This window comes from Takifugu flavidus, chromosome 20, assembly GCF_003711565.1.
Source record: "Takifugu flavidus isolate HTHZ2018 chromosome 20, ASM371156v2, whole genome shotgun sequence".
Classification (NCBI taxonomy): domain Eukaryota; kingdom Metazoa; phylum Chordata; class Actinopteri; order Tetraodontiformes; family Tetraodontidae; genus Takifugu; species Takifugu flavidus.
The window spans coordinates 10,445,737-10,464,607 of NC_079539.1; the positions used below are offsets into that span (position 1 = coordinate 10,445,737).

At 43.9% G+C, this 18,871-nt stretch overlaps 2 protein-coding genes across 3 annotated transcripts; both read right to left on the reverse strand.

Annotated features, from left to right (window-relative positions):
* Positions 1-1,849: 1,849 nt before the first annotated feature.
* Positions 1,850-13,834, reverse strand: LOC130516814 (SWI/SNF-related matrix-associated actin-dependent regulator of chromatin subfamily B member 1-like). 2 transcript variants are annotated; one of them, XM_057018090.1, is made up of 9 exons: positions 13,472-13,834; positions 12,662-12,773; positions 9,732-9,840; positions 8,601-8,738; positions 6,014-6,141; positions 4,539-4,705; positions 4,236-4,426; positions 3,367-3,498; positions 1,850-3,097 (listed from the first exon to the last, which is right to left on the reverse strand). In XM_057018090.1, exons 1-9 carry the CDS (start codon positions 13,559-13,561, stop codon positions 3,058-3,060), a joined length of 1,107 nt encoding a protein of 368 aa, XP_056874070.1. In that variant the 5' UTR covers positions 13,562-13,834; the 3' UTR covers positions 1,850-3,057. The 2 variants fall into 2 exon arrangements, with proteins under 2 accessions (XP_056874070.1, XP_056874071.1); XM_057018091.1 differs by lacking the exon at positions 13,472-13,834 and adding an exon at positions 13,203-13,353.
* A 254-nt stretch (positions 13,835-14,088) lies between these two features.
* Positions 14,089-18,039, reverse strand: derl2 (derlin 2). The gene is made up of 7 exons (XM_057018092.1): positions 17,881-18,039; positions 17,431-17,496; positions 16,257-16,330; positions 16,051-16,144; positions 15,678-15,873; positions 15,498-15,588; positions 14,089-14,564 (listed from the first exon to the last, which is right to left on the reverse strand). The coding sequence occupies exons 1-7, from the start codon at positions 17,971-17,973 to the stop codon at positions 14,459-14,461; spliced, it is 720 nt and encodes a 239-aa protein (XP_056874072.1). The 5' UTR covers positions 17,974-18,039; the 3' UTR covers positions 14,089-14,458.
* Between the last annotated feature and the right edge of the window lie 832 nt (positions 18,040-18,871).

Sequence of the window (18,871 nt, forward strand, 5' to 3'; positions counted from 1 at the left end):
GTGGGTCGGGGGTTTAAAGGGCTGGGAAAGAGCAGGTGTGGCAGACTGTGACAGTGCCACTTATTCTATATGGACAATTCAGAGCTATAGCAGCTGCTTTATTTTAAGATCCTTTGAGTTTACTTAAATTACTTTGTGTTGTATGGGACCAGACGACTGTACTGTAATCTAAATGTAAAAGAACTAGTGCCTGACTTAGTTACTTAATCAGGTAGTCTAGCATCAATTTCTTACTACTGCCATGCCTCCAGCCATCTTTATCACCTTACCCTTTTCTTTTGTTCTATGTTGATCTCCTCAACTTAATTTCAAGGTTGGTGCAGATATCAGAACACATTGAGCCAAAAAATATAGATTTTCTTTCAATCTTTAAGGGTTAATCTCTTTCACTGTAGATTTAAGAGTCCTGAGGGAAAAACTATTCCAGGACTTGGTGTTTTTGCACCAGATAGCCTTTATCAGAGGGCAGCAGTTAAAAGAGTCCATGTTAGGGGTATGAGGCATCCTTGATGTTGTTTCTGGCCCAGGACACACAGCGCTGAGGGGCAATGTCCTGCATAGCAGACAGGGAGCTCCCAGTGATTTCTCAGCTGTCCTCACCATGCTCCTCACACATTACCTCAGTCAATGGATGTGGGACATCCTGGCTGGAGCAACATTGCAGGTTGTTCCTGCCAGTGTTGACAATTTGCAAATCATGGGACCAAAAGAGGAATATCTACTCAACTCATCCTGTTTTGACACATCACATTGTAACCATGCTATATGTGGTCCACTTTAGGCTCACATTCAGAATAGTCCATGCTAACTTGCCATATTTCAGCCATAACTTGCCCAAATATGTTTCAACATACTGTAGGTGGGTCACATTTGCCGAATCCTTTGTGGACCAGTCTTGTTCATTTCCAGAATGACCATTGTCTACTCTGCCACATATTTGCCGGAAATGGGATATATTCTTTTTGTGATATTCTTGCCAAATGTAGCAGTTAATACAAAGCCCAGTTTAGGTTCACATCTGTTTTGTCTGGGCAAGAACACCGGATTGTTGCCCGAAGTAGCCACATCTATATGCTATCTGGGATCAGCTATGTCAAATGCAGCACTGAGGGCCAGCAGAACCAGCATTGAAATCACTCCATTGTCTCAAGCTCTGAAAACTTCAACAAGAACTTTAACAAGTGCTATTTCTGTGCCATTTTAAACTCTAAACAATGATGGAAATATCACAACCAGACAGATCCTCTGCAGGATAACCCATCCCAACATCCTTGACCAGATCACCATACTGTTGATCCAGAATTTTGACCAGAGGCTCCACCACCCTGGACCGGAGCGGTTGCTGGCTGAGATCAGACACCAGTATTGGGTCCTCCATGGCCAGGAGGCAATACGGAGGCACCAGCATAGCTGCCAGGACTGCTGGCTCTGGCAGGCCAAGCCAAGTGTACCCAAGATCTCCTGCCCCCTAGGCTGCAGATCTACATGTTGCTATTCTACTCCCCCAGAGTGGACTGTTTCGGCCCATTCAGTGTGAATTATATATGTGTATATATTTGTGTGTGTTTGTTACACCATCCATAATTAGTCACTCCTTTATTAAAAAACCATAGCATTTTATTCATCATGTGCTTATTGTGTAGATACAAATATCAAAAGAGCAAATGTTTCCCTGCGTCTGTAACAAGTGTTGGAATTGAACTAAAATATTATAATATCTTTACGCCAAAGAATGATTCCTGTCATGTAAGGAAATTTACATTTCAGGTTTCATGGCTGCAGAAAACCTTAATGTTCCATCATTAATACTTCATGCATCAGTTTAATTAGAATCCAAAACATGCACATCAACAGTTCTACACTTCCTTTATTCACATTAACAAAAGATTGTAGAAGATGAAGCAACAGGTTATAAATAAACATTCCTCAAAATCAAATTTAAATACATTAGTTCACAGACCTCATTGACTTTGGTAGCTTATTTTTCCATTACTGAATGGCATCGGTAGATAAGCTCCAGTCCGTGGGGATGGAGCAAACCTCCAGAAGCAGTGGACACATCCGTCCCTTAGACATGCTGTAATCAACGTGGCACACTACAGGATTTAAAATGGTTTTTAGAAAGTGTCAGAATTGTTGAAGTTTTTGCTCTTGGCTATAAAGTCATGCTTTTAGAAAAGCTGTGCTCTTGTTCTATTGCTGTCGTTTGAAGAAATGTACAAGCAGCCCACAAAACATTTTCCAGCTCTTGATGTGACATAATCTTGCTTTATTCCATCAAGACCTAACTGGTTACAGCACAACAGTTGAGTTGTAGACGTAGAAACAGAAATCACACGAAATCCCTCCCATCCATTTTTAGGTCTTTCCACTGAGTTCAAACATGCCAGCAGCAGGAATTAGCATGCGCTGATTTATACTCATTAAAAAAGAAATGACATAAACGTGTAGTTGACATATATCTTAGCAGTTAAGTACTAAAATATGAATGGAAATTGTACATAGTGTGATGTTTTCTGAGAACCCGTGGTATAAATAGCAGGTATAGCCATAATTAGGACAAGTAACATAAACATCTGGTTCATTGGAGTTGAGATGTTTCCCACAGCAAACGGCCAGAAAAAAAGGAAAGATCACCTGAAAATGCTACAGAATCCCTCAAGGTGATGGTCCAGAAAACTAACTCAAGCTATTGCTCATGTTTAAGTAGGATGCTGTTGCATAGAGTGTTCACGTCTGCGTGTGGAAGAAGCTTCCTCACCCCAGCTCCACCCTTCCCCAGCAAAGTAGACTGGTCAGAGTGGAACAGACTGGCCAGTCAGAGTGGACAACATGTCGCACATTGTATGGATCTATACTGGGTTCATACTACAGCAGGTATGGAAAAGCAACCTTTGATAGTAAAAGTATGTGGAATGATGAGCAGATCATAAGCAGAGGAATGGTGATGTGATGCTTGGAGTCTCAGCTAGAACCACAGGACACGAGGGTATCATCCAGATGTTCTTCACTCCATACCTGGAGGTGGGTGAACTCAGTCTGTCGGGGACACGTCTGTCACCAGGATGGAGCCGTGTTGGCCAGTCGTCTCATACGTCTGGAAGAAAAGATCACATCATGAAGACGCTTTACTTTGGAGGTTCCGTCAGCACACTGAGTCTACAACAACACTCCTCTGAAATAGGCAACATTTGTACGGTTTTAACATTTTCTGTTTTTAAAATGACAGAAAAGCTGGTTAGACGGAGGAGTACAGGGTACAAATTATAGCTGAAAAAGAAAGAAAAGCGTGAAACTAACAATTATCCCCACAAATATGCTCTTTCAATGAAAGCAAAAAAAACAGAAACGCTGCATCATTCTCACCTCGTGTTTCTATCTTGGTCTCGAATCTTTTTCTCCATCTCAGCATCAGTGAGGGTCTCCAGTAGGGGGCACCATTGATCGGCATCTCCAGTGTTGCGAATGGCGATCTCGACTGTGGGCAGAGGGTTCTCGCTGAAAACAGACAGAGGTGGACAGAGGTGAGTCCAGCCAGCCAGAAACACACACCTGGGTGTTTAGCTAAGGTCACATCTGTGGTGTGAACAGATGTGTCTGGATGAGCTGACAGCACGTTTACACGTCTCAGCATCCAGGATTCCCCCTCACCACGGTCTTACCAGCGTCCCTCAAGGCTGGATGATCCAAGCACGTTGGACAGCACTGACCAAAACTTAACCAATCATATCCTGCTTGCGGATCTTACGTCATGTCTTATTTTGCATCCATGCACACAGTAGAATGTCACACACGTCGCTTCAGCTGCTGTCACACGTCACAAGACCCAGAAAGAAGAGGCAGCGCCTGAGGAGATGCAACTGGGACCGATGGACCTTTGAAGGCAGAACTTGCACTGATTGTTGGGCATCAGCACATGTGTGCGCAGATGTTCAGCATGAAGAACATCAACAGCGCATTAGGTCTTCAGCACAGTGAAACCGAGGGAAGATTCGCTTTCGCCGTGACTACAAATACGTGCGCTGACAAACCCGTTGACTGTGTATGTGGCGCCAGCGCACGGGAGCACGTCGAGCCGTGCAGCGTGGCCAGAGAGAACTGTCTCTGTGGTGTCCAGAGCTGTGAGACTCTGTGTGTACCGCTGGTCTTCCTTCCAATCTAATCTTCTCATCTACAGAGAATCTCTCCTGTGCTTTGATCAAATGTGCTCACAGGTGGACTTTCAAGAGCCTTACCTGAAGGCATAGGTCCTCTGGTGCCAGCTGAGCTGTCCCCGGATGCTGTAGGCGATGGTGGTGACAAATTCTCCCCCCAAACCCAGCTCAGAACACAGCTTGAGTGCAAATGACTCTGGGGAATTCTCCCTCTCTGACATGTCCCATTCGAACTGGTCCATGAGCGAGATGTTTCCCACATGGATGTTTAGCTAGGAAATAAGACAGTTCTTGTTTTTGTATTTGTTTTCGATCTAATTAACAAAATTCAAGACAATGAAATGTGATTTCGCAACAAGTATGGAGGTGTGGAGATGCTCCTACCTTGATAATAACCCTCTGGTCTGTCTGCTCTTCCAGTATGGTGTCCGTGGGATACGACTCAATCTGTTGACGAATAGCCGAGGCGATAGCGGGGACAAAAGCCAGAGGACTCAGGTCCAGGTCATCACATAAAATCTCTGCAAACATCTCCGGGGTCATCAGTTTCTCTGAGAAAGGGAAGTTCCAGGAAACACAGCACTTTAGGTTGTGAGTGTAAACCAACATTTCCTGTTGTCTTTACAGGTGGATCATGACAAGAGCTTCTGAGAACATGTCCCTCAGAGAATTGCTGCTGACTAGCCCTCTTTCCAAATTCACCGTAGAAGACAAGAATGCATCTAGCAGGTCAGTGATTGCTGCTGTGAAGATGAGCTGTGATCCCTCCACAAGTGATCCAGGCGTTTAGTCTCACCTGCACTGGAAGACCAGCTCATGCATGTCCTGCATTTACACACACTCTTCCAACAAATCCCAGATCAAATCAAATCAATCTTTATTTATATAGCGTCTTTTACAATCAAAATTCTTTCAAGGCGCTTTCCAGAATCCCAGGGCCTGACCCCTGACCCCTGGAAGCAACAATGGCAAGGAAAAACTTCCCTTTAACAGGAAGAAACCTTGAGCAGGACCAGGCTCATGTAGGGGGACCCTCCTGCTGATGGGGGGGTGGGTAAAGAGAGAGGAGAGGGAAGGAGAAGAGAAGAGAAGAGAAGAGAAGAGAAGAGAAGAGAAGAGAAGAAGAGAAGAGAAGAGAAGAGAGAGAAGAGAAGAGAAGAGAGAAGAGAAGAGAGAGAAGAGAAGAGAAGAGAAGAGACGAGACGAGACGAGAAGAGACGAGACGAGACGAGCACAGAAACACATACAAAAATACACTATTTATACAGCGGGTCAGCGGGGCCGGAGGTCATGTAAATGAATACAGAAGGGGGGGGGGGAGCAGAAAAACTACACAAGAATCGGCATAACTAGTCTCCTTGATGAGGAGGAGGAAAGATAAAGAAGATCAAACATGTTGGCCCCGCCCACCTCTCCACACAGGTCTATTACACATCTCACTACTATGGCCACACTAGGCTTGGGCCCATGGTGCAGCTCGCTCCACAGCATGAAGCATTTCCATGGCAGAGGTGGAATAGTTGATCTGCTAAAGAGTTTGAAAGATCTCTACTTATCAATGAACCTTTATTGAACCAGATCAAAAAACAACATTGGAATCCAGACCTCTTTTTCCAGGGTGACCTGTCCATACAGAGGAGTCCTAATGTTGATGACCTTTATGCTGGAATCCCACTGGATGCGGAAGCTCTGCATTATTGCTTCAGATGGCGGCGCCGTGACACGGCACATTCACAGCCAGTGGAAGCGCACGCTTCATCGGCTCAAGTTCAGCGATACCGCTTCTCCTCACAACTGTTAGACTTTGTGAGGCTCAACGTGTTTTAGTGTTGCGGTTGATGATGTCATCTTATATTTACCGTTCATATTCCAGGTGAAGGTATCTCGCAGTTTCTGGCCATCGATCTCCATGTCTAGACGAATGGGCACTAGCGCCTCCAACTGTGCAGCATTCTCATGGATCACTGCAGGGTCGTGATCATCAAAACTATGCAAACAAAGGCCATCATCAGTGCAGGTTATTCGTGAGTAAATAGCATTTATTACAAAAATGGGTTGAACTATGAAGCACTTTGAAAAATGTGGCTATACTGTGGCTGAACCTCAATTCTGGAGCTGCTGGCTGCAGCATCCCATAGCTGGAGCAACAGTCTCTTAAAAGTCAGTCTCTAGTTCCATTTCCCATAATTCATGAACAGATCCCACTGATTCTTCCACCTCTGCTCTTCTGGGGTGGCTCACGGTCACGTAGTTAGGTGGTGACTCCAGTGAAATGAAGGCTCTTACTGGAAAGGGGCTATGAAGACTATCCAGTAGTCGCAGAATACCCCCCACAGGATATCACTGTTCTTATCATGAGCAATTCCCAGCATGACAAAGAACATGTGGGCCCCAACAACCCCCAAACCCGCAGCAACATCCTTTGGATAGTAAAGCTGGTTCAGCATGGAAACTGGTTGGTTTGTAAATTCCATGACCACCATCATGTGGTCAAAGCGGGAGACACTGCCAGCACCTTGATCTGAATTCTTTTGTTACATAGTTGTGAGTCATTACACTTAGATGTCATATGGACCATACAGATCTTAATACAGTGGGACCTCTACTTACAAACGTCTCTACATGCGGAATTTTCAGGTTACGACACGTCTCAACGGGAAAATATTTCCTCTTGTTACGAAAGAAATTTCAGGATACGAAAACGTAAGGATATGAAAAATATGCTACCGCTGCTACTCGCAGCTCGCGGAGTTTAGCGAACGTAAACATGCTTGTAGCTGCTCTGCCATTGGATATCGCCTAGCATCTTCCTGTCATCCCATTGGCTAGGAGGGACGTCAATCTGTACAGGTTTGTGTGTATCCCAGCGTCATTTTCGTTTAACTTTTATTCGCTATGGACCCCAGGAAAGTGATGGAGAAAAGTGAAAAAGAAGAAGAAGAGAGCTTTTTTGTCCATACAAACGAAGCAAGAAATAATAGAAAAGCATGAAAAAGGGATGCGTTTGGTTGATCTCGCCAAAGAATATGGCCGTAACCGGGATTTACAGTTGGTGTTTGAATGTTTGTCCATTAGATGGTGGTGTTACCACAAGTGTTAACGTTCGTTGCTAGTAATGACGGCTAATGTAAGATTAGCCTGTAATAAAGTTAATTTTGTTCCTGGAGAAGCCTTGCACTGAATTCCTACATTTGTTGTGCAGTAATCTATTTGTAACATGTATTTGTTACATGTTTTGATGCATTTTTATGATTTATAAAAAAAATGATGTCCGAATTTTTGGGGGCTTGGAATGGATTAGGGCATTTACATGGAAAACTCATCTCTACTCACGGAATTTTCAGGTTACTAAACACCTTCCGGAACCCATTAATTTCGTAAGTAGAGGTCCCACTGTAATATGTTGGGATGTGGGAGTACTGATACCAAGTGTGTGTACTGGTCCGATTCAGCCTTATTTCCAAGCATTAGTACTGGTAATAAGTGCCAGAGCAAAACTACCACCTGTTCACACGATCGTGGCGCCTGCTGACACACATGTGGCCTTCCCAGCCCGAAGATTGGGGGTTTTATTAAAGTTGCAAGGGTGGTGGTTCGAAGGATAGTCCCTTTTAGACTTTCCACTGGTCTGGTGGGTGATATCAGATGAGCCAATAATTGGCATTTGACGTAATTGGTAAGATCAAACATAATGTCTTAATTCAGAGATGGGATCAATGATGTCGCCGTCATTTTGAAATGGTTTGCAATGATTTGCAATGATTTCTGTTATCTGGCTTGTTGACTGCGAAGACGTTTAACTGCACCAAACGTTTGTTAGCTACTAACAATTGTTAGCTACTGATATTTGTTAGCTACTGACCATTGTCAGTTACTGACGATTTTGTTAGCTGATGATTCAACTTTCAAAAATGTTATTGTCTTGTCACAAAAACATAAACACCACCAAGATGTAAATAAAAACAAATGCATTTAAACAAATTAGATGTGTTTTTGCTTTAAACAAAGAAAGCAAAATAAACACATCATTCATTTCAATGTGATTTATTGGCCCCAAACTGATAGAGTTGACAAGACTGTGTATGTGGCAACTGATTTTTAATCTTGAATATGTGTGATATGTGTCGGTGGTGCTTAAGAATATTTTCCTCCTTCCTGGATCCTCAGTTGACAGAACACAAGTTTATAAAGTTGAGTTATCTCAATAGACAGATTGCTCCTTTTGCTATTTGGTTCGGCCCCAAAACTCCTGTCGGTTTTGTCTGTCTGTTTATCTTTTTTCATTTCACTAATTGTTTTACACACGCACACACACACATACACACAGACACACACACACACACACACACACACACACACACACACACACTGGAACGCTGGTATGGACCATTGTTAATAACACGCTGTAATAGATTCGAGGGTAACAGCAGCACAGAGGAGTCTCACCACAATGGGAAAGTCCTTTTCTTGTCTCGGCCGATTCGGTTGCGGTTGATGGTCGTGGAACAAGGCACAGCATCTAAGTGGTGGGAACTGTTTGGTAATGTGGGGATCCATTGACTGCTCCTCTTGGCTTTCTGTTCTCTTTCAAGAAAAAATAAAATAGTGGTGATAAATTCAAAAGTCACACCTCAGGACTCTAAGTCCTCCACGTCTCTAGATCTGAGCTGATGCAGTCCTTCCTCCACCTGAACCTCCACTCTCACACCTCCAGGACAGCTCACCACTGTCCTACAGGACAGAATCCCAGCAGCTCTCTGACCTTCTCCGTATGTCTCCATTGACAACATTTAACTGTAATCTTGAAACCATCCTGCTGCTCACAAATGTTCACTTCTGTCCCCAGTCTGTTATCGTCTGTCCTCAGTTTATATCGAGTCTGCCCATCTGTCCTCCGCTTCTTCTACTCTTTCCTAGAGCTCTGCAGGTCTTCCCTCCCTCCTCAGGAGTCCTTTCAGATCTTATTGACCAACTCCATCAGAACCTCTTCAGCTGCCTCCTGAAGACACCTGTGTCCCTCCACAGGTGTGTCATCAGGACCAACTGTTTCCAGTCTTCATCCTCTTCAGTGGTGTCTCACCTGACTACACTCTGCTCCTTCCTGCTCCACAACAGTCACATCTTCTACTCCAGCAGCTGTCAGAACATCTCCATCACTGATCACTAACCTTCTGCATGTCCACATCAGCATTAATCAGGTCTGCAAAAGTGTCTAGTTTGGTGCTTCGTGTCAAAGTAACATCTCCGTAGATGACAGAGGCATCAGGTGGATTCACTTTACTTGTCAGTGGTCAGAATCGTATTTGTCTTATTGGGGTCCAACAGATAATTATTTTATGTGTCCTTTTGGAATCCAATGCAAAAGTACACATCACCCTTTCTTCCTTTGTTTTGTGAAGCAGTTTCTGCCACCTTAAATTTTTAAGGTTTAATGGCTGTGAACTACGCTGGAAACCAGTGACCAATTTGCTGCAGACCAGCTGGTAAACACACACACTTAAATCGGGAAGACAGAGAAAAACAATCAACCAAAGGAGAAATAATTAGAATGTTGGATACAATGAAACCTTGGATTACCTGAGGTAAGCTGGGGGTTCTGTGCTGATGGAAATCGCTTTGTATTTTTCATCATTGCCCTCAAAGATCTCCTCACATTCCGATGCTTTCAGCAGGGTGACGCTGGTGGCTGCAGGCGAGCGGCAAGATAACAAACAGGACAAACATTGTTACTCTAATTAGCAGTCTCAAGTCTGTGTAGTGTGTGTGTGTAGTGTGTGTTAGACAAGGAACTGGACATGACCTGCTAGTCCCTGATAGCAGTGCCACAGAAGCCAACAACACTCTAACAAGCTAGCAGAGCCAGTCTGGATCTGATTCTAAAGGAACGAAGGAAATTCAGGACGGATCATTTTGCACAACTTAAAGATTTAGAGAAGAGACAAATAAAACAAACGAGAGTGGAAAAAGTGGAATAACAGATCTTGGAACTCAAAAACAAGGTAATGAGGAAACTGCAACGTTTCATAACGGGGTGAACACTAAGATGATGGACCTAGGGGGGCCCAACTAGGGAAGACATGGGGATCTGAATATGACTCATCGATCTTCCTTTTGTGATATATTTGCTGTACCAGAATCTGGAGTTATCCGACACCACTGAGCCACCGAGCAGAGTGAAAAGAGCACAATACACTCTGGTGTCAAGGAAACATGGAAATGAGGACAGAGGAACCAGATTTGACCTGGATCAGGACTACAAACAAACAGGAGCAACGTTACGTGTGTTTGTGGGGGGGGCTAAATAAGTGAGTTTTTAAATTCATATGAACCCCTGCTGAGAGTGGCACTCAGTGATCCAAGAGAACCTCCTCTACGTTCTAATCTAATATATCCTTCTGTTAGGTGGACAGAAGGCAGCAAAGATCTTAGGTGGTGTGTATGTGATACACATTGTGAGATTAAAGACTGGAAATCAAAGAAATAACAGCCCTGTGTAGAATAATGAAGGCCGGATTTCTAGAAACACTGGTTTTCGCTCCGTACAAATGAGAAACCTCATCAGCAAGAAAGTAAAAAGTGTAGCAGAGAAAAGCAACTGGTGGTTCTATCAGTTTAAGACTTGTAGGCAGGAAGAGGATGACAGATATTGAAGAAGAGTGGACAGGTTCAGTTTTTCATTAAAAAGACTATATCAACTTTTTCAGATGATATAAACCCTGTTGTATTAAGACATGAAAGCAGCTCATATTACAAACTCCCCACATAATGGACACCTAAATATAAGTAATTAAGAATAAAAATAAATACATTTAAATAACATTTCTGATAAAGAAAATTAATAAAGGTCTCCAATCATATCTGTGGTCTTCACGATCAGGAGGAAAATCTGGGAGAATGATGCAAACCCACCAAATCACAGTATGTTGGTGTATAAAAGACTTTTCTGGGTGCCACATATTAAATTAATTATTATTGTTAAATGATTTCAATCAATCAATCGATCTTTATTCATATAGCATCTGTTACAATCAGAATTGTTTCTAGGCGCTTTCCAGAATCCCAGGGAATCCCCCAACAAGCAACAGTGGCAGGAAAAACTCCCCTTTAACAGGAAGAAACCTTGAGCAGGACCAGGCTCATGTAGGGGGACCCTTTCATTGGCTTCCATCCCTCCGCACCTCCACTTTAAACTACCTTGCTCTTGAGACACCACTTCAACACGCAGCGCTCTTACTGGTGCAGAGTGCCGACAAATTTTACGTTGAAATGTTGACTTAAAAATATGCAATAGAAAGAATAGCGATTGACCACGTTTGGAGCTGTAGGTGTCCTGGATCAAGTTGAAGAGACGTCTCATTTACAGTGTTGGTCTATTGGAAACGTCCTTTCTAGATGTAGTTCCCCTATGTCTATGGGCCAAAATCCTCCGCTGTTCTATTGCCTCTATGTCTTTGGGCTGAATTCCACTGCTGGTCTAATGCCTCTACGTCTATGGGCTGATGTCCTCCGCTGGTCTAGTGCCTCTACGTCTATGGGCTGATGTCCTCCGCTGGTCTATTGCCTCTATGTCTATGGGCTGATGTCCTCCGCTGGTCTAGTGCCTCTATGTCTATGGGCTGATGTCCTCCGCTGGTCTATTGCCTCTATGTCTATGGCCTGATGTCCTCCGCTGGTCTAGTGCCTCTACGTCTATGGGCTGATGTCCTCCGCTGGTCTAGTGCCTCTACGTCTATGGGCTGATGTCCTCCGCTGGTCTATTGCCTCTACGTCTATGGGCTGATGTCCTCCGCTGGTCTAGTGCCTCTATGTCTATGGGCTGAATTCCACTGCTGGTCTAGTGCCTCTATGTCTATGGGCTGAAGTCCTCCGCTGGTCCAGTGCCTCTATGTCTATGGGCTGAAGTCCTCCGCTGGTCTAGTGCCTCTATGTCTATGGGCTGAAGTCCTCCGCTGGTCTAGTGCCTCTACGTCACTGGTTGCAACTCTAGGTTCGGCTCCCAGAGGCAGTAATAAAGGAATTCATGTACAACCATACAGGTGATGTGAAGATCAACACCATGAACAAATGAATCCACTCTTACTTATTTAGTTCATATTTTGATGTTACCAATGTTTCCGTCGGTGAAAACAAGTCCACTGAATAATTTGTTTAAATATATCTTAGGTTTAAACTTCATATATTCCAGTAAAGTTTACTTAGTATCTTAGTGAATACGATGTTTATTTTGCTTAATACAGGCAAGTCAGTTGTACCTGATATTGCTGTAGAAAAATATACTTCAAAATTATAATTACAAAAAAGTTACAAGCAAAACCTATGAGTTATTTTTTGGGAAACTGATCTTATTCAGTGTTTGGTGGATCCTTCCCACAAAATGTAATCATATCATGTGCAAAGACAATAAAGAAATCATCCACTCATCCATCTTCCTCTCAGAAAGGCTGATTGATTGAATGTGATTGATTGAATGTGATGATTTGGGGTTGTTTCAGGCTGACAGCACTCACCGTGTGATGAGGCTACTATTTTCTTCCTCTCCTCCACTGACGCCAGTCTCCTCCATAAAGACGGATATCTTTTATACAGAGAGCCTCTGAACATACGCAGGTAGTTCCCAACCTGGAGGTGAGACCACAGCAGATCTTTGAACATTTGCACATGTCACTGATAGTCCAGATCTATCCAGGCACAATTACAAACCAAAATGAGCAAAATAATAAATTGCAGGAATAAAAAGAAAGTGCAGTCTTCAGTATGAAGGTGAGTTTTGACACGGCCAGACCGCTTCTTTTCCTACTCCATCTCAGAAAATCAATTAAATGTATCCAGAATCGTTGTTTTCCTATCAGAAATGGACCTTAGGAACCTTCACAGGTGAAGGCTTTCCTCCAGAATTCCTTAGTTCTGGTTCAGGCCGCTTCATGTCCCAACAAGCGCTTACAAAAACAGGCATTTAAAGCAAAGACTGCACATTTGAGTGCAGGCATGGAGCAGCAGAACTCCGAGGAAAATTTTTGGTTTGTTTGCCTGGTTACTGAGGCAGATTACCGGCTCCAGCATATTTCATGTCTGGATCCGTTTGGAGGAACTCCTCAGTTATCCACGCAGCTCCGTCCTGTTCCGGAGGATAGAATTAGCTGATTCAAACCGGTTCTGTTGGCGCACCGCTTCCCGAGAAAAGATTCGAACGCCACTTTCTTTGTTTATGGACCGATCTCGGCTCGCTAACGGGCTAGCATCGCCTAGCTAAAGGCCGGACAAGTCAGGCTCTCAGGGGGGCATCAGCGGGGAGAGTCGGTGAAGAGAAGTGGACAAACCTCCGAGCCGACCATGTAGAAGTCTCCATCTTCTTCCAGCTGGAACTTGACTGGTTTCTGGCCGAAGGTTTTACTCAGGGCCAACTGCATCCTGATGCAGCTGCTCGGGGCTCAGAGCTGCTTCGGGCTCCTGGTCGCCTGGAAGGAAGTCAGCTCAAGTTGGGAAACCGGGAATACCACAACAAACTGGGTTTATTAGGCGGGTTCAAACTGGAGGACCAAATAAGCGAGTGAGCCAAAGGCTAGCTTTAAGCTTTGGGTTTGATCGGAGGTTCCTATGAAGCACGATCGGGTCTTTCCCGACCCCTTCTGGTGGAAGACAAGAAATCACTGCAGAGTCCAGTTGTCTGCAAAATGTCTCATTGCTCTTCAGGACTGTTTGACCTTCTCAGGTTCTTCACAGCAGTAGTGCGACTCTCGGAACAACCTCATCATAAAGTCAACCCACCAAGTTTACCATTTCTTACAGCATTTTTCACATTCAAAAATCAAAAAGAGGGTAGAAGTTCACAAGTCTCCCAAAGCTCACTCGATGTTAGATGTACAGTAAAAACACACCTGTTTATTTACAGCAACTTTAAAAGAAGAAACAGCCATGAAAACAAAGAAAAACATGGTTTTCAAAGTACCCCCAAGCAAAAAAACATTTATTTTGTGGTTTTTAAATAATCATTTGCTGTTATCACATTTTGCCCCTCTTTTTGGTATTTTTATTTTTTTTGAGAAGAACACAACAATGACCCAAGTAGGACAACTGATGACTTAATCCATCTGGAAAGTTCTGTTCTGTCGTCTAGTCTTGGAGAAAAAGCAGCCCCAGGATTTGCTTCTGATGAGTATTTTAGCCCTGACACAAAAACCACTGACAGTCCATCCAAAGCGCTTACATCCATCCGTCTGGCCCAAATCAGCCAGAACCAACCAGACATGTCCGTCTTGACCACTTCTTTTTCCTCTAGTGCTCCCTGCGTGTGACCTGGGACACCTTTAACCCCCCAGGCGCTGGCCTTCCCCCCAGGGAAAGCCTCCGGGCCTCTCCTCTGGCAGTGGGTTGTAGTTGGCATCTTCCTCTGGAGTCTCAAACAGCATCTTTCTGTGGGGGACAACCAATGAAGGCGTCTCAGAGACATCACTCAAATAGCAAACACTAATGGATCATTTCACAGGGGAATGTCTGCGCTGGTCCCCACCATAAGGATTTAACAGCCTTGTAGGTAACAAGCTAGGAAGCCAAAGCAAACCTTAACATTTCACAAGTATCACATATCAGAACTTTCCTCCATTGTCAGTATGGCAAGTTCAAGATTATGGACAGACTCCAAATGCTTTGTCGCACAGGGGAGGACGAGCTGCAGAAACAGCTGCAGGGCAAAAGAAGAAAGCTTTCACACATTCCTGATTTATGCTACATGGCTACATGCTAATGGTCTCACCAGTTAACTTATTAAACCAGACTAAAAGTGAAAAGTAGCCCGGGACTGAGGCCCACCAGTGCTGTGGCCCCGGGCTGAAGCCCGTCAGTGCTCAAGCCCGTCAGTGCTCTCAGCAGCAGTCACAGCCTCCAGCTGTCTGGGCTACGCTACTACAGCTTTGGACCTTCTTCTCTGCAGGTCCTCTGCAGCCCATCAGATTGGATGGAGACAGTTGGTGGACAGACATTGCCAGGTCAGGACGGTGGCTGGTCCACTCCAGGCCCTTTAGACTTCCCTCACACACTCCTGTTGTCTTAACTGAGTTACTGTCTGGTTGGAAGCTGGACCTTCAGCCCAGCCTGGGCCCCCGAGAGCTCTGCCTCAGCTCCACATCTGACAGTTGATGTTGAGGAACCATCAGCATCATTATCATTGTCAGCTGTGTCATCAGGCCATTACACCATCCATCCTTCAGCCTAGTTCTCATTCTGAGCTTTAAGCAACTCAGCCTTCTCCTCACAGCTGAAACCCAGCTGAAGCTGTGCTTGAAGCTGGGTTGAATTTATTTTCTCTGCTCATCTGCTGCGGTGTTAAAAGCAGTAAATGCGTCTTACATAATAGATGGGGTCTTTAACCACCTTCCTCCACCTGGCTGATTGGGAAACACGTCCTCTAGAAAGAAGTATACGTGGCCAACAACGATTCCTGGAGTAAAATTAAAAATAGAATGTTACAGTCATGTCAGCATATGCAGAGAATTGAAGCATTAAACAAAGGCAGCAATAGGTTGGTACCCAAAAGATCCACAATGATGGAGTTGCCCAGAAGGAGGGAAAAGCCCATAAGCACCCAGGGAAGGAAGGGGGCCTGGAAATTCAGCAGACCGAAGAAATTCATCCGAACATTGGGGTTTCTCCTGCTCCAAACATACACCAGCATGATTGTGAAGGCTTGACCCAAGAACACAAGGCTGACAAAAATCCCAAATATCTGAAGTCTCATTAAGAACAGGACAAATATAAACTGGTAGTGCAACTGGAAAGAGGGATAACTCACACACTGGGGCCTTTCTGTGTAAGATTTTATGGCAGCAAAGCATAATAAGACATTTAAAAGTGGTGATGAATATAACTTTTCTACCATCGGAACCATTGATTTGAAGGATACAGTCATCAGAAATCCCCCAAAAAGAAACATGAAGACAAAGTCAGCTGTTCGTCCTCGGAACGAACCCTCCTCCAGCATCCGGCAGTATCTGTACCTGAAGGTCCAAGATGAGGAAACCAACACACAAACGTTGCATCCAAAATCATTACAGCAAAGATCCATTTCATCCCTCTATCCACCCTTTCACTCAGACCTGACAAGGATACAGGAAAATCATGTTGAACAGGAAATTGAACCCAACTGGACCAAAAAAGAGGAAGTTTGTTATTAGTCGCCATACCTGCAAGAGAGAACGAAGAAATGACCTGCATTTTAATATGCACACATCAGAAGGACTCCAGCTCCTGGTGCAATGACCATCAGTTCAATAGTGGGTGGTGGAGGTGTAGCATTTAACACGTCCTCACATGTCATCAAAAACAACAAATCCGAAGCAGTCTCACCCCCAAAAATCCAAACTTCAGTTCTCAACTGCATGAAAAATGACTATTTCTTTAGGATACATGTTTTCAAAAAGCCCCCAGGAGTTCTAAGGTGCATTTGGAAAGTCTTCAGCTCTTTCTTTTGGTTGAAATAATAAAAATATTTCATTAATCTCATCTTCTTAACCACTTTATCCCCGTCAGGGTCACAGGGAGGGGGCTCATCCCCTGTCTGGAAGAGCCTCCAGTTCATTGCAGGTGAGCATTTGTGGGTTCAGTACCTTGCTCAAGGGTACCTGGGCAATGCTCTGAAGGGGTTCCGGCACCTTCCCCTATTACCAGAACACCGTCTCATTTGGTCTGCTCTGGGGCTGGAACTGAGAACCTTCCGCTCCTCAGCCCAGTTCCCAACAGGCTAAGCTACCACCACCAGAATTTAGATTTCTAATTAATTCAAAAGGGCAAATGTAAATTTGAAGTAACTCAAGTATTCAGCATCTTTGCTTTGACACCCCTCCCAATTGTCTTTGAGATGATTTTAAGGGTTAACTGGATTACACCTGTGGGAAACTCATTGACTTGATTTGGAAAGACTCACCTGTGTCTGGCTATGCTCCAACAGGTGACAATACCTGCCAAGCATGTGGTTAAAAACAACTGTCTCCAGTAAAGTGGAACAAATAGAACAATATGGGTAAAAAGGTCTGGAGGTGAGGGAGGAAGTTGAAAAAGGCCAGTGCACCAATCTGAGCTTTACTGGTGACGTACAGTGAGTTACCTGTACCTGGGCTGGAAAACAGGATAAGGGGATAAAAAGTGCCATTTTAACTGGATCACTCTGGGGGACTGTGTTGAATTCATGACACTCTCACTCATTTATTGTAGTGTAAGGCTACAATCTCACAAAAGTACAACTTTCCAAACCACTGTACAAATACAGAAATAACAGATTACTCACCTGGTAGTTTCTTAGGATTAGATCTGGATTAAAATATAGTTGAAAAGGTGTGATGATTTCTAATTGCTATCAAAAGACACAAGATGAAACTAAGTGTTAGAGATACAAACGTATTAAAACTTTATTCTTTTATCCATTTTAGTAAAAGGTGAAGCATCTCTGCTTGGCTGAGATAAGATTAGAACACTTGTAAAATGAAAATAGAAACTAACATTTTATGAACACAACAATTGCACGAGCAGAAGTTGCCAATGACAATGACAGAGGCATTTTAAAGCGGGTCCGGTCACTTTGATAAACAGCACAAGAATAACCTCAATAAGCAGGCTGAGACACGTACCCCTAAACTGTGCTAGAGCCGGATATAGCGCGTTAATGCATCAGGAAAACTGCTACGACAACAGCAAGACAAGCATCAGCAACACCAACTACAGCCGGTATTTTTCTTACCACTGCAGCCGTTGTGAGGACACAGGCGGTGGTGTAAGCCCTGGTAACGACAGGTATCTGTAAATATTCTTGTTGAAGCGTTTGGTACGCCATTTTGGACACAGACAGCTTCCGGTATTTTCTGATTCCGGTACGTCATCACTGACTTCTTCTTCGTCGTCGCTGTCTTTCTTCTTCGTCTTTATTCGTTTTCTTCGCAAACAACTTGCTCTTCCGCCACCTACAGGACCGGCATGCAGAGCGGCCCAATAGTAGAAAAACGCTAAATTCCTAGCATTAATCGTGTTATGCTCAGGTTTTAGTGGACGTGCTGTCCCTGCTGTCTAGTTTGATTTATTGTAAAATAATGTGTTTCACTTTCATAATCGAGTAATGACTTTCCTCAACTTCCAATAACTCCACCGTTTTTCGAACATCATCGAGCTATGAACTCGGATCTCGCGCGCGCGCGCACACACACGTCGAAAACAATGCATGACGTTTAACAGATTATTTAGCACACAACGGTATCTCTTTAATTTCTACCTTTGTGGGTAGGAAGAAACTAAAAGAGCCAGACCACTATTCTGTAGTATGGTTAAAAATGAAGGATTCCAAGGATAGTATTTTGTCCCCATGTACTTTAAACACTGATTAGCTATTGTGAGGATAGATTGAAAGATGATCTGGTGTTGTTTTTTTAATAAGTGGGGTACAATGTGCAAATATCGAAGCCTTTGACATTTGTTTCAGTTTATCTTTAAAATGTGTTGTAGGCTGGTATCCATGTGGTAGTGTTGATACTGGAAAAGTGGCTCATACATTGCCTCTCGGCATTCCAAATCCACCCAGGTCTGAATACCTCAGTTCACATTTTCCCCAGCAGTCCTGAAAATGACCCTTGTTGGGTGTGTGTGTCCTTTTGTACCCCCTCATTCGCGCCTATATTTAGCTCTGAACTTGCATCTCACAAACTAAAGAAGCTCAAATTCAAAGAGCCAGAACATGTTTA

Coding starts and splice junctions, on each gene's coding strand:
- LOC130516814 (XM_057018090.1), bottom strand. CDS start 13,561: ATGCAGTTGGCCCTGAGTAAAACCTTCGGCCAGAAACCAGTCAAGTTC. Junction 9,841..12,661: donor AATAGTAGCCTCATCACACG/GTGAGTGCTGTC, acceptor GCTCGCCTGCAG/CCACCAGCGTCACCCTGCTG. Junction 6,142..8,600: donor AAAAGGACTTTCCCATTGTG/GTGAGACTCCTC, acceptor TTGTTTGCATAG/TTTTGATGATCACGACCCTG.
- derl2 (XM_057018092.1), bottom strand. CDS start 17,973: ATGGCGTACCAAACGCTTCAACAAGAATATTTACAGATACCTGTCGTT. Junction 15,874..16,050: donor TTGGGGGATTTCTGATGACT/GTATCCTTCAAA, acceptor ATGAGACTTCAG/ATATTTGGGATTTTTGTCAG. Junction 15,589..15,677: donor CATCATTGTGGATCTTTTGG/GTACCAACCTAT, acceptor ATTTTACTCCAG/GAATCGTTGTTGGCCACGTA.